This window comes from Athene cunicularia, assembly GCF_003259725.1.
Source record: "Athene cunicularia isolate RWA chromosome 3 unlocalized genomic scaffold, athCun1 chr3_part1, whole genome shotgun sequence".
Lineage (NCBI taxonomy): Eukaryota > Metazoa > Chordata > Aves > Strigiformes > Strigidae > Athene > Athene cunicularia.
Window position 1 is genome coordinate 108,218,371 of NW_020799097.1, and position 20,922 is coordinate 108,239,292.

A 20,922-nucleotide genomic window follows, 5' to 3' on the forward strand; every position below is an offset into this window, starting at 1 on the left:
GGGGGGGGGGGGGGGGCGCACGACAAAACCAAGCCAGAGTTGGACAGGATTGGGATGCTGAGGAAAGGGTCTAGAAGAGGGGCAGGGAGTGGGATCAGGGTATTAGTCCGTCATGATGGATAGAGCCAGTTGGGAGGATACCCACCCCTCGTTAGTACCTAGTTGGCCAAATCATCCTGCCAGCCACCATGGCTGTTTAATTAAAGGTAGGTGAAGATACCTTGACAGGTATCTTGCAGGCTGTGCTCAGTTTTAGCATGAAAAGATAAAAAAGATTCAGGTTAAGGAATACATCACCCTGAGAGATGCTGAAGCTCAGAGATCTTTATGAAAGGCACTGTAACTAAAATTACAGAGCAGCATCTCTCAGCTGGAGCGCTCCCTGATTTGATTTTTTCACGCTGATAGCAAAGTACTTCCTCTTTTCAGGAAAAACCCCGTGACTTAAATAGGACCACAGACTTACGTACTTTGTGGGTCCTTTGGTCCTTTCCGGTCTTCAGTAAGTCATGGAGTGTCCATCCATAAAATGGTATTAATACCCCCTTGATACTGGCAGGAGGAGGCCAGCTGGCCTCTGTGGGCTCACAGGAGGTGCTCTATGAAGCTTGGGTTTCTGCTCTGAGACTTTTACCCCAAAAATCCTCTAGAAGGGTCTTCCCATTGAGGTGTAGAGCTGCCCTATCTTTCTGCCATGTTGCATGACCACTTCTGTAACATCCGTTTTCCCCCTCAAAACCTGTCATCGCTGCCCGTAGAGCTGTTAGCTGATCTGTCAGGTCAGTGATTATAGATGTTTTTCAACTTTTCCCACTTAATTTTCCTCTGCATATTGCAAGAACTAGCAGGCTTAAAACCTATTTTTCTTTATATAGTAAATATGTGAAGAAACCTTTGAGAGGAGCAGGAGGTGCTTTATTTTGCTTAACTTTTTGATACATCAAATATAGTATCAAGAATGACACTAGCACAGTGGTGATCATATTTATTGTTAGGTGCATCAAAAATAATTAATGAGATTTTCAGATTTTGGAAGAAGTGGGAATAATTCATTTTGTAGCTGTGCATCTGGCAAGATGCTTTTACAGAATGATGTAAAGTTAAATGAGTATGTGGCCATATCTAAGTGAAGGGAAAAGTGCTTTGATTACTCAGAAACCTGTTAAATCAGAAGACTGCTGATCAGTTCACTGATGCCAGGACAGATTCTTAACTTAGAGCTGTATTTACCAAGTGTTAAAATAAAATTTACAGCTTTCAGTGGTCAAACATGGATGGAAGTGGGGCTTTAGAGAAGAGGCTGTGGAGATACTATCCCAAACGGCAAGATGGGTGCTTCCATACCATATAACAAGGGTCTTGGGACCATATGCTCAGTTTGGGATCATCCTCTTTCCAGGCAGGCGATGAAGGTGCCTGAGGATGATGTACATCAGCTGTATGGTGGTGGATGCCTATGTCACTGCACTGTGCTGATCTTGGGAACGTCAAATTAAAAATGACTGTAACAGCCTGGCCCCTGGATTTTCTAATTTGCACTACTTCTTTCTTGCAGGTGAATGGAAAAGGTTCGTTATGGTGTGTTGACCCAGAATATAAACCTAATCTTGTCCAAGCACTAAAAAAGCAGCCTTTTCCCTCAGCACTTGCATTTTATACTCCGCCAGCGTCACCGCCAAGGTAGGTGGATTTTCTCGTCCGAGTAGGGCATGCGGTTACATTACTCCACCTAGCAGAGGAAATGCCTATGCGAATATTGATGTGTTGTTACCAGCTGCCACCTGAGAGAAGAATTTGAGTGGGGCTTACGTGAGACCAGGTAGACGAGGCAGGGAGGTGTAATGAGCTCAGACTTCCCAGATAGCAGATCTGGGGCTTGTGTCCAAGTCATCTTCATAACTGTGGGAGAATTTAAAAGCAGGATGTTGGGGCTGTGCTGGGTGCTAACTGGTGAGCCCCGTTTCTTGGAGGGCAGGCAGTCCTGGGAAGTGGAGCAAAATCCTCCTTCAGGCACAGTTCACTGGGACTCATCTAGGGTGCCTGGTGCTGCTAGCTTGCGAGGAGGTGTGTGTCTTCTCATATAAGTCACTCGTCTGGATATTAAATATATATATTCTATGCTGTTGTCAAAAACAATCAACTTTTCTACAGTCTGAAGTGATTAGAGAGGCTGGTCTAAGAGAGAGGTGTTTTTTCTCTGAGGCTGTTAAAAAGCATTTTGCAGCAGGGATGGGAAGAACAGCCTTTACCATAAACATACTGTGAGGTGCAGCCTGCAAGACTTCTGCAATCAGGGCTTCCTCATCTGACACATTTTAAGATTAGGCAATAGACTTTTGAGAATTTGAAGTAAATGTCATGTGTTCTCAGTAGAGGAAGAGGAATGGCAGCTGGGTCAGCCTACAGAGGTGGGACAAAGAGGAGGAGGACAGAAAGCAGAGAGGAACACAAGGCTGTTGGTGAGCTCAGTTCTTAGGTTAGGCACGTGGCCAGTTTATCTAGTTCAGCAAAGAATTTGGGTGAGATAAGAGATAATTAAAGTCTTTGTACATTGCCCTATGCCTTATTCTTACTGCAAGGAGTTTCCTTAACAAACAGGAGGAACTGGGATTACTGGAGCAGGATGTAAAACTGATAACCTTGAGCAGACATTTCTAAGGGTCCAATGGGACGCTGACCCTGGGAGCTGGCACCCTCGTGCAAGCGTGAGCTATCTGTCAGTGGCTGAAGATTTGTGTGGCCTGGGCTGTTCCACTTGGGCTTGTAATATCCAAGCTGTAACAGTAGTCTCTGATCTTCCAGCCATCTTGAACTGTAAAGGATCATCTTGGGTTTGAACGAGCCAGGCAGAAGTGTGCTGTTTTCTAGCCTTCTACTGGAACAGGAGCATTACTTAAATTACCCTAAAGCATTTAGGTATTAAGAAATAATCAAACTGGAACGTATAAGATGGCTGGTAGTATTGTCAGGCTTTGTTTTGTGGGAACAAAGATTACTGAAACTACTGTAATTGGACTCTGGATGATAATGCTTTTGTAGGCTTTAATGTTTCTACATAAGGGCATGGACTTTTGCTTTTCGGTACAACTCAAGTGAAGATCTGGTCCTTGGAAGCTTTGTTAAACCTTGTCTATGTTGACATGGTCAAACTTTAAAATTTAGATAATATTACAGATGGGAAAGAACCTCTGGTTGTTGTCTGTCCAGCAGAGGATCAAGACATACTCAACCTCGGGCAGGTGGTTCAGAGCCTTGACCAGTTAAGCTTTTAATATCTCCAAGGTCTTCAAGATTAGTCCAACAATACAAGCACTGAAGTGTGCTTTACCTAGCTTGTATAAATGCAGTGTACTGAAATTAGGTGTAGGGAAGGAGACATTTTATCTGAATGCTGAAGTACTTGAAAGATCAGGACTTTAATTTGAAGCTGTTGTTTTCAGTAATTTTTTTTCCTCCACTGAAGAACTAGTAACACTTGCCAACAATCACAATTACAAGGAAATCCTGGTCCTAATGAAGCCACATGGCAGAATTCCCACTGACTTCAATACATGAAGAGTTTTGCAGTGGTTGTATTTATAAGGGCAACAAAACAGAGGGGGGGGAAAAAAAAAAAAAAGATACTAAACTCCTCCCTAATGAAAGCTGGTTTATTTTCATTTAATAATAAAAAACATCTGTGTGGCTTTAAGTCATACACAGAAAAACAGATTTTTTTTTTCCCTTCCACATTTAAAAATTCTTAGATTAAATTATGGCATAATTTTGGGGAAGGACCCCCAAGGGGCTGCTTTACATGTCCAGAGAAAGAGAAAGCCCAGAGGTAGAGCTGGAGAGAGGCTAGAAGGACTGTCCAAATTTACCTACAGGGTGATGCTAGAATTTGACTCTGAGTTTCTGAATTTTTCTGTAGGAGGACTAGTGTTCATAATTATTTTACAGTGTGTTTTCAGGGAGTATACCTATCATTCAGCAGGATTTTGAAATAAAATTTAAGGTGTTACTTTGAGCAGAAGCTTTCCAAAACTGTAATCTGTGTCTAGTTACACTGAAATTTGTATTATCATAGATGACTGGCATCACCGGTGCATTTTATTTCTGCACAGCTTGTTCAACAAGTCAGTGCGAGGCCCCTAGCTGCATTCTGGTTCTAGAACTACATGTATTATATCCCTGGGCTCTGGGGACAGCTGGGGTCCTCATCTTGCCAATACCTTAGTGCATATACTTAGTATTGATTAAGACAAGCTATGCATTAATTTGCTCTAGGAAAGCTCTATGTGGATACAATTCTTTAAGGATCTAAGCTCAGGCAAAAGGATGAAGATGTTTAGCAGCTCTTTGTGCAATTTACCTGCAGACTGCAGAGCCAGCCAAGTTGGGTGGGTCCATTGCTTTCCTTGTGAATTTTTAAAATATATTTAAATTTTTTCCCCCATTTTTGCATATGTTCCCTTTGCACTCTATCACCCCTACAAGAAAACATAACAGACATTGAACTCGAGTTTTGCACGTGTTTGCATTCATCTGCACTGGTTCTTTTTCCCTTTGGTTACCACATCGGGAGATGCTTAAATATTACTCTCCAGTAGCTTTGGTTACCAGCACCAGGCAGGCTGCAGTGCTGCAAGAGCTCATTATGTAGCTCGGATGATGCATTTCAAGCCACCTTGCTTCGATTTTTTTTCCTCCTGCACTATACCAACCTTTGGAGCTGTTACCAATGACTAGCTGAGTTTTGATCTATGATGCGGGTCGGAGCAGTGAGAGTATTAAACAGGCATCCCTCCTTAACAGCCGTGCAGAGTAGCTGATACCAGGGTTGCTGAGATGTGTGCAGCCATGGCACCAGCCAGGCAACAGTGAAAAGTATTTTCTTCAAAATTCCATTTAAAGAATGAAGATTATAGTTTAAAAAGGTATTTTAAAAACTGAAGTAATTGTTTGGATTTTCCTTAATGATCTAGAGAGGTAATTTAAAAAAATGTTAAGCATTTAGTAGCTTTGTGATTTTGGGGGGATTTGTGTCAAGTGCCTTATTTTGGAAAATAGAGCTGCCTAAATATAATAAATATAGAAGGTAAACACATCTTAATGATAGGAATCACCTCATTAATCCCATAAGGCTGCTGTTATAGGGTGGGCTTGAAAATTCTGCTCATCACCCTTTGAGTTCTTCCGGTGATACTATAAAAGATGCACAATGCTATGTGTCATGCAGTTTAATAGTTGTGTACCATTTCTGTTCTATGTATTTCTAACTGTTTGCTAGTATATTTATAATGAACTGAATAATTAGGACTGGGTGTGTAGCAGAAAACCATGTGAAAGGTTTAACTTGCCCTTTATTCTGTAAGGTATTAAGCGGTACTTTGCCAGGTGCAAAGCTGGTCTCCTAACACAAAAAAGCAGACAGCATCACCAAAACAGCCCAGCTTCAGATAACTTTAAAATCAGCAGATATTTTGGTTTGGGTCTTTTGTTCTTCCCCCAGCTCTTTGCATGACGCTACCTTTTGTTTCTGTTAATCTCCCACCACCATTTCGTATAGCAGACACAACTGCTTCTGGGCTCTAAGCATCCCTGTATAAGCTAATGTTTAGTTCACATGTAGGTTTTATTACTAAAAAATACATACCTTTGTTTAAAATCCAGCCTTTAGGCAGGTACATAGTATTTCTAAAAGTTAGTATCTCTTGCCAATGAGACTTTTGCTAAGTGTGTGTGTTTGGAGGTGTTTTCCAAGTGCTGATGATGGCTTATAGTGCTACATAAACCATCAACTAATCTGTAAAGCCATCTGCTGAGGGCAACAGAAATTGCTTGCCCAGCAAACTGTGGCAATTGGGTTGTTTGTGTTTTTACCTTTCGATGATCGTAATATTGTGTCTACTATGTACAAATCGTTTGACTAATTAGAGCTTGGCTTTGACCTGTTGAATTTTTTTTCAGTAGGTCAGCATCCCCTCACTACCTAACTTCAGTCCTTCAGCAGAATCATGGCCGATCTCTCAAAGGTAAACACTGAACTTTCTTTTGTTCTGTTTCTCTGGTTTTAGTCACAAGCATGTATTGAAATCCAGCTGATGGTGTGTGTGGACCTGCTCTGAAGGGTCTACTAGATTACAAAAAAACCCTGATGTAGTAGAACACATGCTTATTGTATTAGCTGCTTGTGTATTAAGTTTAAATCCATATGATGAATTTCAAGATGTAATAGAGGCCATCTTATTCTACCACAGAGGTATTTAGCAGGTATCCCAATATACTTAAAGAATGCATAGTTCATTAGAAAACAAATCTGAAAGCTGCATATCTCTATGCTAGTTTTATTGCTTACCAAGAATTGATAATAAAAGGTAGCAAATTTTAATGTATAAGGGATTGTGGCCACAGAAGTCCCTTAAAGTTGGTTCTTTTGATACTTTGGGTGGGAGAGCATGACAGGATTTGCAGGGGAATGTGGAACTAGAAGTATACTTCAGATGAGTCTTTCCTAGCTGTGTGCTACTTTTCACTCACTGGCCAAAAAGTTGAGCACAAGCTGGTGTTACTGCCAGTGTAGTTATGTGGGAAGATCTTAGTTCTGGATATTAACCCAGCTAACAGAATAGCCTCATGATGTCTGTTTAGTTTAAGGTGTCACCTTAAAAACTGCAAATTGTTCGTTTTAATTTTGGGAGAGGGGAATAGGATGGGTTTAATATATGGACTCCCAATTATAGGTCTTGATACTCTAGGCTGAAGTGCTGCTTCTCAACCAAATCTATATCCCTCTGTGTTTCCTGCACTAGTAATGAAGTAAGTGCAGGAGAAAACAAATGATGTCCACAACCAAAAGCTTTTATGTTGTATAAATGTTATTTTAACCGTAGTCATCAAAACTTGGTGGAGAAGGATTGGATCGGAGCAAGTCATGCTCAGGATACTACTGTGGATGAGTGATCCCTTCTAGCCAAGGCAGGAACTCAGTAGCACAGTATATTTTCCCCATCTAGCAAATTAAACATTGTTGTCTGTAGGTGATGTTTCAGAAGGTGCCTCTCCCTCCTGGTTGTCCCTGCAGTAGCTGGCACTGCTGTTTAGGGCAGTTACTCGGCACTTGCACACTTGCCCCAGGGGTGGGCGATGTGCCAGCAGCAGCCTGGAAGTTGAGCCAGGGATGGCAGCGTAGGTACACCTGTGCTTTTGTAGTACGGACAAACCCAAGTGGTATTGCTACTGAGAAAGAATTAAGGTATTTGGGGGGTGGGTTGCTGTTTATTTTCAAGGAATCCCTGGTGAAGTGCAGCATTGCTTTTCTTTCTGGTGTCCCCTTCCTCAGCCTACTGTTACAGGTTTCAGTGAGTATTAGAGTAAGAAGGAATTGGCTATAGCTCAGTCCTAGGGATTTTTACTTTTGCTTTCCACAAGAAAAAACAGCCAGCCAGATTCAGATTTTTTTTTTTTTTTAAAAAAGCTAATTTAAGATGGAAATCTGTTTCTCATCGACAGTCAAATGCAAATAGAAGTAGCAACAGCTGTTGAACAGAAGATGGTTACTTCATTTTCCCATATGTACTTTTAAAAAAGTTTTCTTCATTTTAAAAGATTTTAGTGGGCCTTGGTACCAGGACAGCATGCTGGGTATCACAGCATTTCTTTTGAAGAATCCTGTCGAGCACAGGTTTTGCACCTCACCACTAAGCTTAATACATTGAAGGCTTCTCCTTGTCATTTTTTTTTTTTTTAAAGTGCTGAAAAGTGAATTGTGCTCAACTTTCAAATGGCTGACTCCAAGAAAAAGTGAGCATGTGTTAATTAGTTGTAGAGGAGTGTTGTTAAAGCTGTTTCAAAAGGATAATGAAAGGCCACCGATGAAGCAGGACTTGAGCATCCAGCTCTCTGGTTTTGCTAGCATGGTAGGCTTTGAGGGGAGAAGGTTGCTTTCAGTTTTTAGCCACAAACCAGAAACATTGGTGAGGCAGCAAAGCCAAGGTTTTTTAGAGACCAAGCACCTTCTGGTCCATAGATGGTAATTACCATGCATCCAGACAGAGGTTTTACGGTCGCTGGCTGGCAAGGAAGCATCCTTGGCTGGCTGGCTGCTGCAGGGCTGCTAGATCTGAGATTCTCAGGGCTTTTTAGAGAATACAAGAAATCCCCCTTCTCGTAATGATTTTGCTGGTGTGTCCTGTGACAGGTTTGGAGATTGCCAGTCTGATGCTAACTATTGCAATTCACTACACTGGAGGTGCCGAAATAATGACATATATCTTCTCTCATTTAATTTCTGTATCTCGGTGAACTTGTTCAGAGTCTCCCTGGCATTAGAGGAGCCATTAATGCTCACAGGGTCGCATAGGGCAGCTGTTGTACAGATTGAAAGAATTCCTTGTAATAAGGTGCTTCCTTAGCACTTCTGCTTGGGAAGCATAAATTTGGGAAATACTGCTCTATCGAGGAGAGCAATCACAAGTGAAGCCAAAGCACATTAACAGTGACGCAGAGTACTGCTAAGAAATTGCTGCAGAAGTGTGTCTCCTCTTTCTTTGGGGTACTAAGATGCAGAAATGTTCTTTGCAGGTAGTAATTTTGTGTTGCATTAATGTTTCTGTTTGCTTGTCATTTTAACAAGGTGGTGCTTATATACCAACATCAGATGTTAAAATAAAATGTCTGTGATAGCAAGTAAGGAATGGGAATATTTCACTTACTGATTATGGTTGTGGAGGAAAGTAACTCTTCATGCTTTTTTTAATTTCTTTTTGTCAGTTGGATACATATGACTTGTAAATTCAGGGACTCTATTGCTGCCAAAGACAGACAAAACAGAGCAAAAAAAATAATCTCACGAGTGTGATGGAATAGACCTTAAAGGATGCTGGTTTTAAAATAAGAGACAGCAAAAATGAGGGGGGGAATGTGTATGTTGTGTAATCCTTGTTGGAAACAGCAGCTCAGTCCCCTTCCCACATGAGTACAACATTCTCAAATTGTCATGTTCTTCAAATTTCTCCTTGACCAGGGATGAAGTTAGGGATAATTATATAAGATTAGGAAGCCAAACACATAATTCTGCAGTTCCCCTCCCAATACTAACCCTCCCTTCAAATTCAGTAATACAGTTAATGCATATAATGAGGGGGGAAGAAAACAAATGCCATCAAAAAAGACATTGCTGATGTTTCACTTCAACAGTTCCTACCCCCGTTCCTGTTCAGCAGGACTGGGAGCCTGTTCTGCTCACTGCCAGTACCTTCCAGCACGTTGTCTTCCAGCCCCACTTCTCCACTCATCGCTTTTACGTACATACATGCATACGTACATCTCAGATGTAGTCTTTTGCTCTGAGACTCTGAGCCAAGGCTCTTGTGAGAGCTCACCGTCTCTTTTCTCCTCTTTTGCCTGGTTAGTCCACCATATATATTTCTTACATATTTCTCTCCTGTATAAGGAGTATTCATCATCCATAGCTGAAGTGAACGAAGGAAGACCTTGCATTTCCTCTTTTTCTAAAGTGTGTGTGTGTGTCCTGAAATGAATGGGAAAAACATGCTTGTTTCTTTTCCTTTTGACCTGACTCTGGTTAGAAATATCACTTTTTGCTATAGTATCCTCAAGGTGCCCTTTTTGAGATGTAAACAATTCACTCCGGGCAGCAAAGGATGTTTTACAGCAGCGCTTGTCACCACAGCTAAAAGCACTGAAGTTCATCTAAACCTTTTTAAGTGCCTGTTCGTTGTTTAGATCCCCATGCTTTCTAGATTGAACAGTTCAGTGCCCTTTCCCCCTTCGTCTTCTCAGTTTCTTCCATCTTATTGGTTGTTAGTCTGAAAAATACTGCTGGAGGAGAGGTGTGCTGAGTTAGTGCTGCATTAATGGGCACGTTTGTTCTCAGCCTTGCATATTCACATAGCCAGGGTATGAAGCTGCCAAGATGCTTTGCTGTGCCATATGCATAATCTTTCTCAACCAGTATAAACAAAAGCCACTTGTTGATAAGTATAGCAACAGCATCGTCATATGAATGTCTAATTAATGTCGCTGATCCTTGCCTTCAGCTTTGGTAAGGGCATTATGAGAATTCAGCTTTTCAATACCATAGTTAAGATCTAGGACTTCTATAACTGTATTGTACTGTATAGGAGCCATGCTCTGTCTGAATTTGATAATTTTTCACACCCCCCTGCTCTCTATTTTAGGCCAATATATGCAGATGTATATTCTTTGTATGTTCTAGGGACCTCGTGTTGTCAGGCTTACCTGAAATCTAATGTTTTGCTGCTTCTCCTTCACAGAATCTGATATTGATGCTGCTACTGCAATGATGCTGTTAAATACTTCCATTCAGCAAGGGATGTTGGGCTGTAAGCATAAACCATTTTACTCTCTTTTTTTGCTCTACCAAGTAGCTAAATGTTTTCTCTATAAAGTTTTAGGAAACGAGTATGGTCTAGTTTCCAAATAGTAGGAGCAGTCAAGAAGCAATTCTGGTTTGATTATTCTTTCTGCTAGCGTTACAGAGTTTTATAGAACCACCTTCTCTTTTTTTTTTTCCCAATTAATTTTGTTTTTTCTGCAGAGTTCTTCCCCTACCCTCTTTGTGCTAGATAGTAGGAAGAGTTTCTTAGGTACTTCTCTGTTTCTGTAGTTCCTAGTTGTGCTTAGCTGAAGACTGCTGTCCTCTGTGGATGACAGTAAATGTGCAAAAGATAGTACAACTCTTAAATGCTCACATTCAGCTTACTTTGCAGTCAGCCAGCCATAGTGTGCTCATTTTGCAGGTGATCTCATTGGAGTATTTGCTTACTGATGAATCTTGGTTTTAATAGGTGAGAAACCTCAGCCTCTGAAGACACCCAAGAAGAGGAGTTACGGCAGTGCGTTCAATCCTCCTAGTTCCATAAATTTGCAGGAAAATGATTCTGTGGCCACTAATATTGATCCGAAGGAGGATCACAACTACAGTGCCAGCAGCATGGGTTCCCAGCGCTGTGCATCTAGATCCAGTGTGTCTTCCTTGTCCTCCCTTGATGAGGTGTATGAATTTATCTCCAAGACCAGCCATGACGGAAGCGATGGCAGCGAAGGATTTCACAGTGAAGTGGATACAGACGTTGACTACGAAGATGATCCTCTTGGAGACAGTGGCTATGCATCACAACCTTGTGTAGATACCTCTGAGGAAAGTCAGCCTAGCAACAAAGCACTCAAGGAGTTATGTCAAGAAATCGATGAGGAGTTGAAAGAAGCAGCAGGGTCTCTGCTCCACCTTGCTGGCATCCAAACATGCTTGAGTTCCTTAATAAGTACTGCAAAGACCCACTGTCACAAGCAGAGGAAAAAATAGAAAATAGTGTGTTTGTCAGTGTTGAATATATACATATATTTTTTTTAATTGTGGCAATACTCTTCTACTTTTACCCTTCACAAGGGAGATCAAAGCCATAAGAGGACTCATTGCTTTTTTATTTTTGGCGCTAACTATAATTTAGCCATTTATTTTTAAATCACTGCCTAAAAAAAAAAAAATTATTTAAAATTAGAAGAGATGCATGACTTGTGAAAACCTGAAAGCATACTTCTTAATGATCACTTTTTTTTTCTTTTTAATAGTTGATTTTACCTTTTTTTTTTTTTTTCAGATGTGTTTATTCAGATGCACATTGTGGATCATATTTACATCTCTGCTGGCCCCAGCTGCAGAGGTGACTTTTGCCCTGTCTAAGGGCTCTGACTTCAATGTAAAGGATTAAAAAGGAGGAGGAAAAAAGAAAGAAAGGGGGGGGTAAAAAAGGCTCCTGGCTTTGGTTGCCTCCTCCTACCCATCCTCTCTTCACTCTTTTGAGACAGATCCGGTCGAAATGCTAGTGAAGCAGCTCCGAGTGGCTGCAGTTTTCAGCCCGTCTGACCCAGGGGCTGAAAACCTGTAGCACTCCCGGAGCTGCTTTCAGCAAGACGCTAAGTACCCCCAGGAAGAGTGGGGACAAGGGGTGTCACCTGCGGTTTTCTTTCTTTCCCTCCTTCCCCCCAACCTGCTGCGTGCAGGTCAGATTCCTGAAGGAAAACAGTTTGGTTGTTTTTTTCATCTTAAGACAAATTGTCTTTTTTTGGGGGTGTGTGTGTCCTTTTTGTGCAGATGCATGCATGCATACCTACGCCTTCATGTAGCCAACCAACAGTGAAAGCTGCCACTTGCCAAGTTTGATGTTGTCCTCGTGTTACCACCGTTCTTGAATACATAGTAGCTGCACAGTGTCGCAACATCTACCCTTTTTCCCTCTATATCAATTTTTGGGGAAAAAAGAACCCAACAGTTGATGGTGGTGACAGCGTGGATGAGGTGGAGTATTTAGGTGGCTAGGTGGTGAATAGCTGCTGAAAAGGGAATGTCTTGCCCCGTAATCTGAGACAAAATCAAATAGCTTCCTTTTGGATCAGTGAACCCTGAATTCCTTTTGGGGTTTTTGCCCCTTCCTCCCCAGTGCTCATTGTTTTTGTCACATGGGCTGTCCATACCTTTTGTTTCTCAGATCACTGTGCCTTGTGCTGTGTGAACCCTGTCAGCCTCCTGCCGCATATGGGGCATCTAATGGGCAAAAGGCTAGGCTTTAGCCTTTGGGTGTGCATCGTAGCTCAGGAGGATCTCTCTGTTTTGGGAAGAAATTCCTTCACAATTCATTTTTGCAATAAGAGAATCTCTTTATAGTTCCCACACATCCTTCAGCCAAAAATGTTTTAGGGGTATGGTAAACTTTTTTCCTTTTTTTAAAAAAAAAAAAAAAATTATCAGTGGTGATTGATTAATTACATCTTCTTGTAGATGATGGCTTTCTAAAAAACTTTCTGTTCAAAAATGGGTAAGCAGTTCTGTTGGAGTAAGTTTTAACAGTACTGTACATATAAGGATGCCTTAAGTATGTTGCAGAATTGTATACAACTATGAAAGGTCATCTTTCCTGTTTCTGAAAGGTAGCATGATGTGCCATAAATGTTCTTGCTGACACATGAAGCTATTGCTTCCAGCAGGTGTTCAGCAAGCTGGTTGAAAATTAGGAGCAAAGCCACGTAGGAAACCGGTGTCCGCTGTTTTGGTTGTTGAAAACCATGGATTGGATTCAGCCAAAAGTTAACCTTTCCCTAACAGGGTATTTTTCTGGCTATTTGGAGGCCTTTCTTAGACCAATGTGGGGGTTTTTTTTGTTTTTTTTCGTATTTGTCAGTCTTCATGAATACTGCCATAAACTGTCTACTTTAGCTATGAATACAGCCATGCTGCTGAAGGTCTGTTGCTCTGAGGGCCTGTTCCAGTGCCTCTTGAAGACAACGGTGGTGCTCCCGCTGACTCAATGGCTGTTGGATCAAGCCTGAAATATTTGATGTCCTTTGTGTCTTGGAATTTAAAGCCAACATTTTTTTTTAAAGCACAAACACTAGAAAAAAAGTAGTTTTTTTTCTCTCCCCCCCCCTTCAGTTTTAAGAATTATTTGTTTTATTTCTTGAAAGGGAAGAAAAATACTCTGCTGCATTCCTGCTTTGTGTGAACCCCCATTAGCCTACACTCATAACAGGACAACATGTGTGCAGACATGTATGTCTTCTGGATATCACAAGTGGTGCATTAGCCAATTAGATCTGATACTGGATGTGTTACTGATGGATAGTAGGAGTAAAACTTGCTATTTAAAGGAAAATTAAGTACCAACGCAGTGGTTCTTAGGATTTTGGGATGTGGAGATGTGAATGCTTGCTGGAACTGCTTTTTGCTCATGGGTTGCTTTTGTACCTTGATGGAAAACTGCAAAGGGCAGAGTTTGTGTCAATGCACAAATGAGGATTCAGCTACACAGGAATACTGTTAGCAGTCTGGGATTTTGCTCGGTGCCATGATTTCAGTTGCACACTGCTGAAGAGGGGTGCTGCCTGGTTCCCACTGAAGGTGGTTGCAGCTTTTCTGTAGCTTCTAGTGAAAACTGCATCAAGGTTCAAGTATCCTGGAAACTGCAGTCCTAGTAGGCTCTGTGGTTTGGTTTGGTTCTGAATTATTTTTTTTCCTCAGATAAAATTTGAGAAGGTTAATACTTACTAGGAGTGTGGCTGTGCCGCTGTTAACCCTGAAGTTGTTGATAATGAATGACTTCAGCATTTCTGAAGGGATGGGGTTGGGATGCTAACAATGTATTTAATTTACAATATGCAATGAGCAATAAAACCATACTAATCAGAAGTTAGTGGTGAAAGCTGCCTCCATCCTTACAGCTTTTGTCCTGGGAGAACTGGAATTGTGGAAGCAGAGAAGCAATTGCAGCCTTGCTCTGGGACACAGAACAGTGCTGTGGGGCCATGCTCTTCATGCTTTGCTGTCTTCCCTCTCTCCTCCCAAAGGAGAAGGTAGCCAATCTGTGCCCCTGACATACTCCACCACGTTGTCCCATACCTCTGCCCACACGTTTGGCAGGCAAAGGCCGCCAGCTCAGTTGCAGAGCACCCCTCTTGGTAGTGGGACAATAGCTGCCCTTCCTTCCGCTTACCGATCTAGCATTGGGTTTGGGTTTGTTTGCCACCTCAGTTAGAGACCCTGGTGTATATAGTATAAATGGAGTATAATTAAAAGTTATTTTGATTGTTGGGTTTTGGGTTTTTTTGTGACACATGTAAAATGTTCATGCCAATGAACTCGGATATATTTTGGCAAGAAAAGTATTAATGAACCACGTTCAATTCTTTATATACAGTGAAGAAGTGTGTGAGACGTGTACAAGGGAGGCTGCTCTGTTCAGGATAATTCTGATGTGAATACTGTACGAACATGTATTGGCCTTTCAGATTGCAATACTAAATTACTGCTTTTGCAAAAGTTGCGTCAAATGTTCTAAAATCCAACTGTAAAATGGAAATTGTATGGTTTGCAACTTTTCATCAGCCTGAAAACTAACTACAAGCTTTGGCTAAAGCCAAGTACGCTCATACAGGTTAATAATGGTGTAGTCAAAATATTTATTGAAAAGAAAAGGTAGAATATTTGAAATGTTGCACCTGCCATTATATCTTAAAGCACATTCTTCACAGCTAACTGCCAGTGCCATTATCAAGTCTGTTTTATAAATGTACATTTCTTCAAACTAAAAAGTGCATAATTAAAAGTATTATGTTACTGCCATATAGTGATATAAAACATTTTATAATTGCCAATTCATTGTAACTATTATTTATTTAAAAGTGAATTGTAAGAATGCTTTCTGATCAAATGAACCAGAGTTGTTTTAAAACCATTCCCGTTAGCTTGTTTCTAATGTAGCATAAGCAATGTCCTTGGGTTTGTTTAGAATAATTTTGCCAGTAGGTGACCAATTCTAACCCTTTTTCCTCCAGTTTAGTCCTTTACCCATTTTAAAGACGATTTACAGAAGGTTTAGTTTTTTGTATGCTAATCTCTGTTAATTAAAATGTTTATAAAGTTTATTTTTACCAAAGAGATGCAATTCATTATGACAAAATATTGCAGAATAAACTTTGTTTTATAACATTTGTGACTTTTCTGCCCACATTTTTCATTCAGATGATCAAAGGGGCTTTTCTAAAATAAACAGCATTGCAAACAGAAAGCACTGTGTTCTCTCTTTATCTACAGACCCTGGTTCTGGTCTTAAGATGGTGCTCCAAGTGCTCCACCTTCCCCTTTAAACCTCTTCCATGAGATGGGACTAGTGTAAAGAGCCAAATGTGTAATTTATTATAGGTTGGTTAAGACAGTTGCATGCCTGTGGAAGTCATCTGTAAAATACCCTATCAGTCTATAATAGGATTTGCTTCAGTCAGGTTCAGCCACAGCTGGCCTGTAATATTTCAAGAGCATCTTGTTAAGGCCAGGATTTCACACTTTAACCTGGAACTTGAGGAATGTTTTGACATCTTGGAAATTGCTGAGATACTACTGCATACCTTTTTCCCTCCTGTGCAAAGCATTTGTTTAAACAGAAATAACTGGAATCTTTTTCTGATTAAACATCTGTGATTATTTATAGTTCTGTATCCGCATCACTGTGGCCAAGTTGCTTGTGTGATACGCAGAGATCAACAGTATAACACAGGACAGGTAATTTAAAAAATTTGTCCCTGGATAAAGTTGCATAGGTCTTGTTTGGTGTTTTTTTACTGTTTACTTTCTTTAGATAGGATTTGCGGTGTCTGTTGGGTCTTTATACATAAGGCCTTAGAGAAAGCACAGAGGTGCGAACACCTGTCTCTTCACTAGCAGGAATGAAATACTGCCCATCCCACTGCCTATGTGCCTCTGCTTGCTGCTCCCGGGCCAGCTCTCCCCTCGAGTGCCTGCACACACATGTGCCTTTACAGTGCCTGAGAGGCAGAAGTACCAGAGGAGGGAAACAAGATGTGATGTGATGCTGATCTCTCTTAAAAGCAGACATTGGTCCGTCTCTTTTTTATTATTTTTAACCTACTACTATCACGAAGTTTCCTCTGTAGGACTTGATGGAAATACAACAGTTCCTTTTGCAATACTTGAAGTGATGGGGTAGATTTTAACAAAGACACCATCACCTTATCAAATAAAATTTAAATCACAAATTACAGGATATATATGCACTGTTAATATCTTTGATTTAGTGTTCGTCTTAATATACTGATAAAAGAACAACTGCTCTAATTAGTTTGGACAAAATCACAGCTATGTATCATACGCTAATGATAATCTTTCTAATTATTATTCACTATATTGTGCTAAGAGAGCCTGAAGTTCGTTGTTAAATTTCCCAAGAGTGTTTTCCTCAGTTACGACTTTGCTGAAAATTACCCTCTGTATGGAGCCACAACTCTCAAAATAAAGCATTAATTGAAGCAATTATCCACTTATACCAGCTGTATTTTAAGGACATTTGTTGAGGAAATAATAGATTTATTTTGAAAAAAATGGCTGTCTAAATTTGACACAGAATATGGTTATATTTTCACAGATCTTAAGCTTCCAGATACCTCTAAGTGCTCTTAGTTTGAGTAGACTGAGTAAACACATGTATATGTGAGCATCTGGTGTGCTTGGACGTAATCACATATGAGAAGTAGTCCAGCAATGTTACTGTGAACTTTCCCAGCATATTTGGACATAGAAACAGTCTTCCCTGTTTTTACCCACGGGAGCCATTCTTGCACCTGAGATGGCAAAGCAATATTGCCTCTGCTCAAATTGTCAGTCTTCAGATTAGTTAGATTTCTTCTCCCTTTTCTTCCAGAAGGGCCTCCTGAAAGCTTCCTGCTCTTGCAGTTATAAACTACTTAAAACTAAAGTAAGATTATTAACTACCCTCTACCAGTGTTAGTTTAAACAGCTCTTCGTTAAACATCAGAGTGTTTATTTTCTTATTGCATCAGTACAAAAGCAATCATTTCCTCCTTAGGCTCTTGACTTACTAAATAAACCAAGATCAATTAGTTTCCATTTGAAAGACATGATCTTCATTCCTCTTAACCACTTTTCTGTACATTAATTCCAGTTTAAATTCAGCCTGCTGGCAGGTGCATGAGAAGAGCTATAGACACTCTTCTAGAGTGCTGGTGCTTTTTGTAACCAGGCATTAATATTTTCCTGACTTTGCAGCACCACTTTGGCCTGGTATGTCTTAGGCTAGTCATGGCCTTTGCCCAGCCACATACAGTTGACTAATCCTATTACCAATTAATATACCCATGTCTTTGTTCTCCTCCATCACTGCCAAATGGTGAGGCCCCAGTCAGCAGAAAAAGTTGGTAGTTCATGATGTGGAACTTGATTTAATGACATCTGTCTGGATTCTGACTCTTTGTGATCTTTCCTGGTAACCTTCCTGCTCACCAGGAGCTACTTTTGGTCACAACTTGTCCAAATAAATAAAGAAGGACAAGATTTGTCAGTAATGATATGTATTTAATCAATGTTGTCGTTTAGCTCATTTTGCAGTTCTCTGCAGCCTTGGGTTTTTTGTTTAAAACAGTGGGGGCAGATCAAAGGTGTCTTTGCCTCATGTCTTAATAGGAGATGCTACATTTGCCATTGTCACACTTCATTTGAGTCATCAGAATAACTACCCTCAACCAAGTAAGTACTTGTCTGTGCCCTTTCAACCTTCAGAGAAGGATGTCCAGTTTCTTTAAAAAAAGCTGTGTCTACCCCAGTGTTGCTTTTATGCTGGTTGCCATGATCTCTGTTTCCACAGTACCTTGACTTTCCAGGCCCTAATGGCAGCATACTAGATTGGACTGAATACCTAATTTCTGTATCCATTCCAAAGATGCTTATAACAGTTAAGCACTTGGGTATTTTCATACGCAGAAATTCAGGTTGGTCCCTACCAGACGAACCTCTGAAGCACTGATGTGCTTATGTGCTTTGCAGTTGGCAGGCAGGTGTTCAGAAAAATCTCTGTAGGTGTCTATACCAACCTCCACAGAGCATCACTTTTAAAAATAGATTTTGTGTCTCAAAAGCTTTTTTTTATTTAATTAACTTGGTATCTTGGTTTCATACTAAGATCCCGTAGGTTCCCAGTTGTTTTAAAAGCTAAAATTAGCTCAGCAAACTACATTTTCAGTTATTTTCAGTAAGGGTACATTTTATTCTCTCTCATAAGCTTTGTGCATGTTTTCTGAACTGCTGGTGGTGGTTTCCATGCTCCGAATACGCAGCTAGACCTCCACAGATTGCAGGTATTTTGCTTTTCTTTTGGTTCTGAGTAATTTGAAAAGATTAAAAATCCACCTGTTGAGTTTGACTACAATGTGCTGGCTGAAATGACCTGCTGTTTCGCGCAGACTCTGCGAGCCCTTCTGCGGGGCAGGTAAGGTGTAGGCAGACCTGAGCCATTTCAAAAGAAAAGATGTTTCCTTAAATCTCTGAGTGGCTACACAAATCTGGGTATTAACTCGAGTGTGGTGGTGTTGTACGCTACCTTAAGAAAATGATGCTGCCGTGCTGCATGATGTCACCTTGACCCAATCATAACCCATTTTCTGTGAGCATAATGATAACTCCCCAGAGAAGCATCCACTGAGTGACAGCAGCATCCCATGCAGCCGTTGCTAAGCGACAAGATTCAGTTTTCAGCAAGATCTAATTTTAAAGTATTTAACCCTAGATCTGTCAAGGTTCATTATTTCCGATGTGGTTGTTAATCCCTACTTGTTGGTGTTCAACTTCACAAATACCCTGGCCCTGGTAGTGTTGCTGTTTTATTTATCACATATAGTAGCTCATAACAAGGAGAAGCGTAAGCACCCTGGGTAGATCTCAATGCCAAATTTCATTCTAGTGCTGATCCATACACAGAAATATAGGATGCAATTAGAGGTGGAAAATAGTGCATTGTCATTCTGTGAATCTTCCTTTCTTTGATGGCTTGCCCAGGTGGCTTGCACCTACTTTCTTTCTAAGGAATGCTGGTTTTCAAATGAATGAATGCTTATGGATGTGTAGCTGGCAATAGCAATTAAGCTTCAATTTTTAGTAATATTATGTGTCCTCTTACTTATAGCTGAATTTTATCTAGATTAAGCTTGTCTTCTTATCTAAAACCATTCCAAAAACCTGCTGTTAATTTGAAATTTAGGGTTTTTTAAATACTGGAAATCTTTAACTCTTAAACCATGACATAGAATATTTACAGATCATGATGAAGTTCTACAGTTTGTGTGTCAATTGTTTGGGTTTTTTGTAAATAGTTTTCTACATTTTATTTCTTTCTAAAGTATAGAGGCCTGGAAGCCTACTCCCATACTCTACAAAAAAAAAATATATATTTCTGACCAACTGTCTCATTCCTTGATTAATTATTATCCCTGTAAGTGCACTCAAGTTCACTGCTAGCTTCTCAAAGGTATGTGATATTTCACTCAGCTGAAATAATGCTGCTTTTACTATGCAGTATCATAACCACAAAAAAATACTGAAAACTGCACAGAAATCCCCATAAAATGTAGTAAATCGCAAAGAAAAATAAATTGGATGATTCATATTTTTTAAAATGCTAATATAGTTCCTCTCAGCCTTATAATCCCCCCTAGGATTCATTCTCCTCCTATTGTTAGGATTCAAAACTGACACTGCATTGCTCCTCACGCTGTTTCTCCTTTCCAGTTTATACTAATCTGCAAAGACAAACCTGTTTCCGCCAAGGCACTTTTTCCAGCAGTCAATGTCATCATAAAACTCCCCTGCTGCCTTTCGATCCTCCTGGGGTGTCCCCATTTCCACTGCTTCAAGTTCACATTTCCCATCGTCAGGCTTGCAATGTACAAGTGACTGTTAATCGCCTTTTTCTTCCGCATGGTGCGCTGTGCCTTCTCCCTGTGCTGTCCGTGAGGAACCCTGCCCCACGTCCCCTCCACCTTTCTCCTTTTTCCATGACAGTCTTTATGCACCAAAGACCTGGCTTTAGCTCATTCCAAAAGTCCAAATTATTTTTATTTTAAAAAGAAAAATAATATCTTCATTAACAAGAACAACTCTGATTTAAAATGTTTCTGAAACTACTGGTAAATCTGCCAGATCTCTCTCTCTGCTCAAGTGTCCGTCTGGAGATTTGAGAAAATTAAGACAAATCTATGCCATCTCTGCTGCAGGTAACAGGTCCTGCTTTGTTGATGTGGGAGAGACAGGCCTCCTTTCAAAGGCTTGCAGCTCTGTGTCCACAACTGGTGTATGTGAAAGAGCATCCACTTCTCACTGTACAATCTTCATAATGCTCCTTCTCAACTCAGTCTTGTATCTTTCTATGAAATTGGACAATTTGTCTCTCAGGATTTAATGTACATTGCTTTTATTTTTCTTTCTCCAGCAAACAGGCAAGACTGTAGAATCTGAGGGCAGGCAGTCTTTGCTGGGTCAGTGTCTCTCAGCTATGGTCCCTGCAAGCGTGCAGAGAAGGAAAGCAGGAAGCAAGGCTGCAG

The 20,922-nt window shown here is 40.5% G+C and overlaps 1 protein-coding gene across 8 annotated transcripts in view; it reads left to right on the forward strand.

The window, feature by feature from the left end:
• FOXN2 (forkhead box N2) overlaps positions 1-15,587 on the forward strand; it is a 32,656-nt gene extending 17,069 nt beyond the window's left edge. For 7 of the 8 annotated variants that reach the window (XM_026845767.1, XM_026845773.1, XM_026845768.1 and 4 more), the window contains 4 exons: positions 1,556-1,680; positions 5,953-6,017; positions 10,281-10,349; positions 10,815-15,587. In XM_026845767.1, coding sequence (XP_026701568.1) covers positions 1,556-1,680; positions 5,953-6,017; positions 10,281-10,349; positions 10,815-11,332 — 777 coding nt within the window. In that variant the 3' untranslated portion in view covers positions 11,333-15,587. The remainder of the gene's footprint in view (positions 1-1,555; positions 1,681-5,952; positions 6,018-10,280; positions 10,350-10,814) is intronic. The other variant, XM_026845775.1, reaches the window with a different exon arrangement.
• Positions 15,588-20,922: the final 5,335 nt, after the last annotated feature.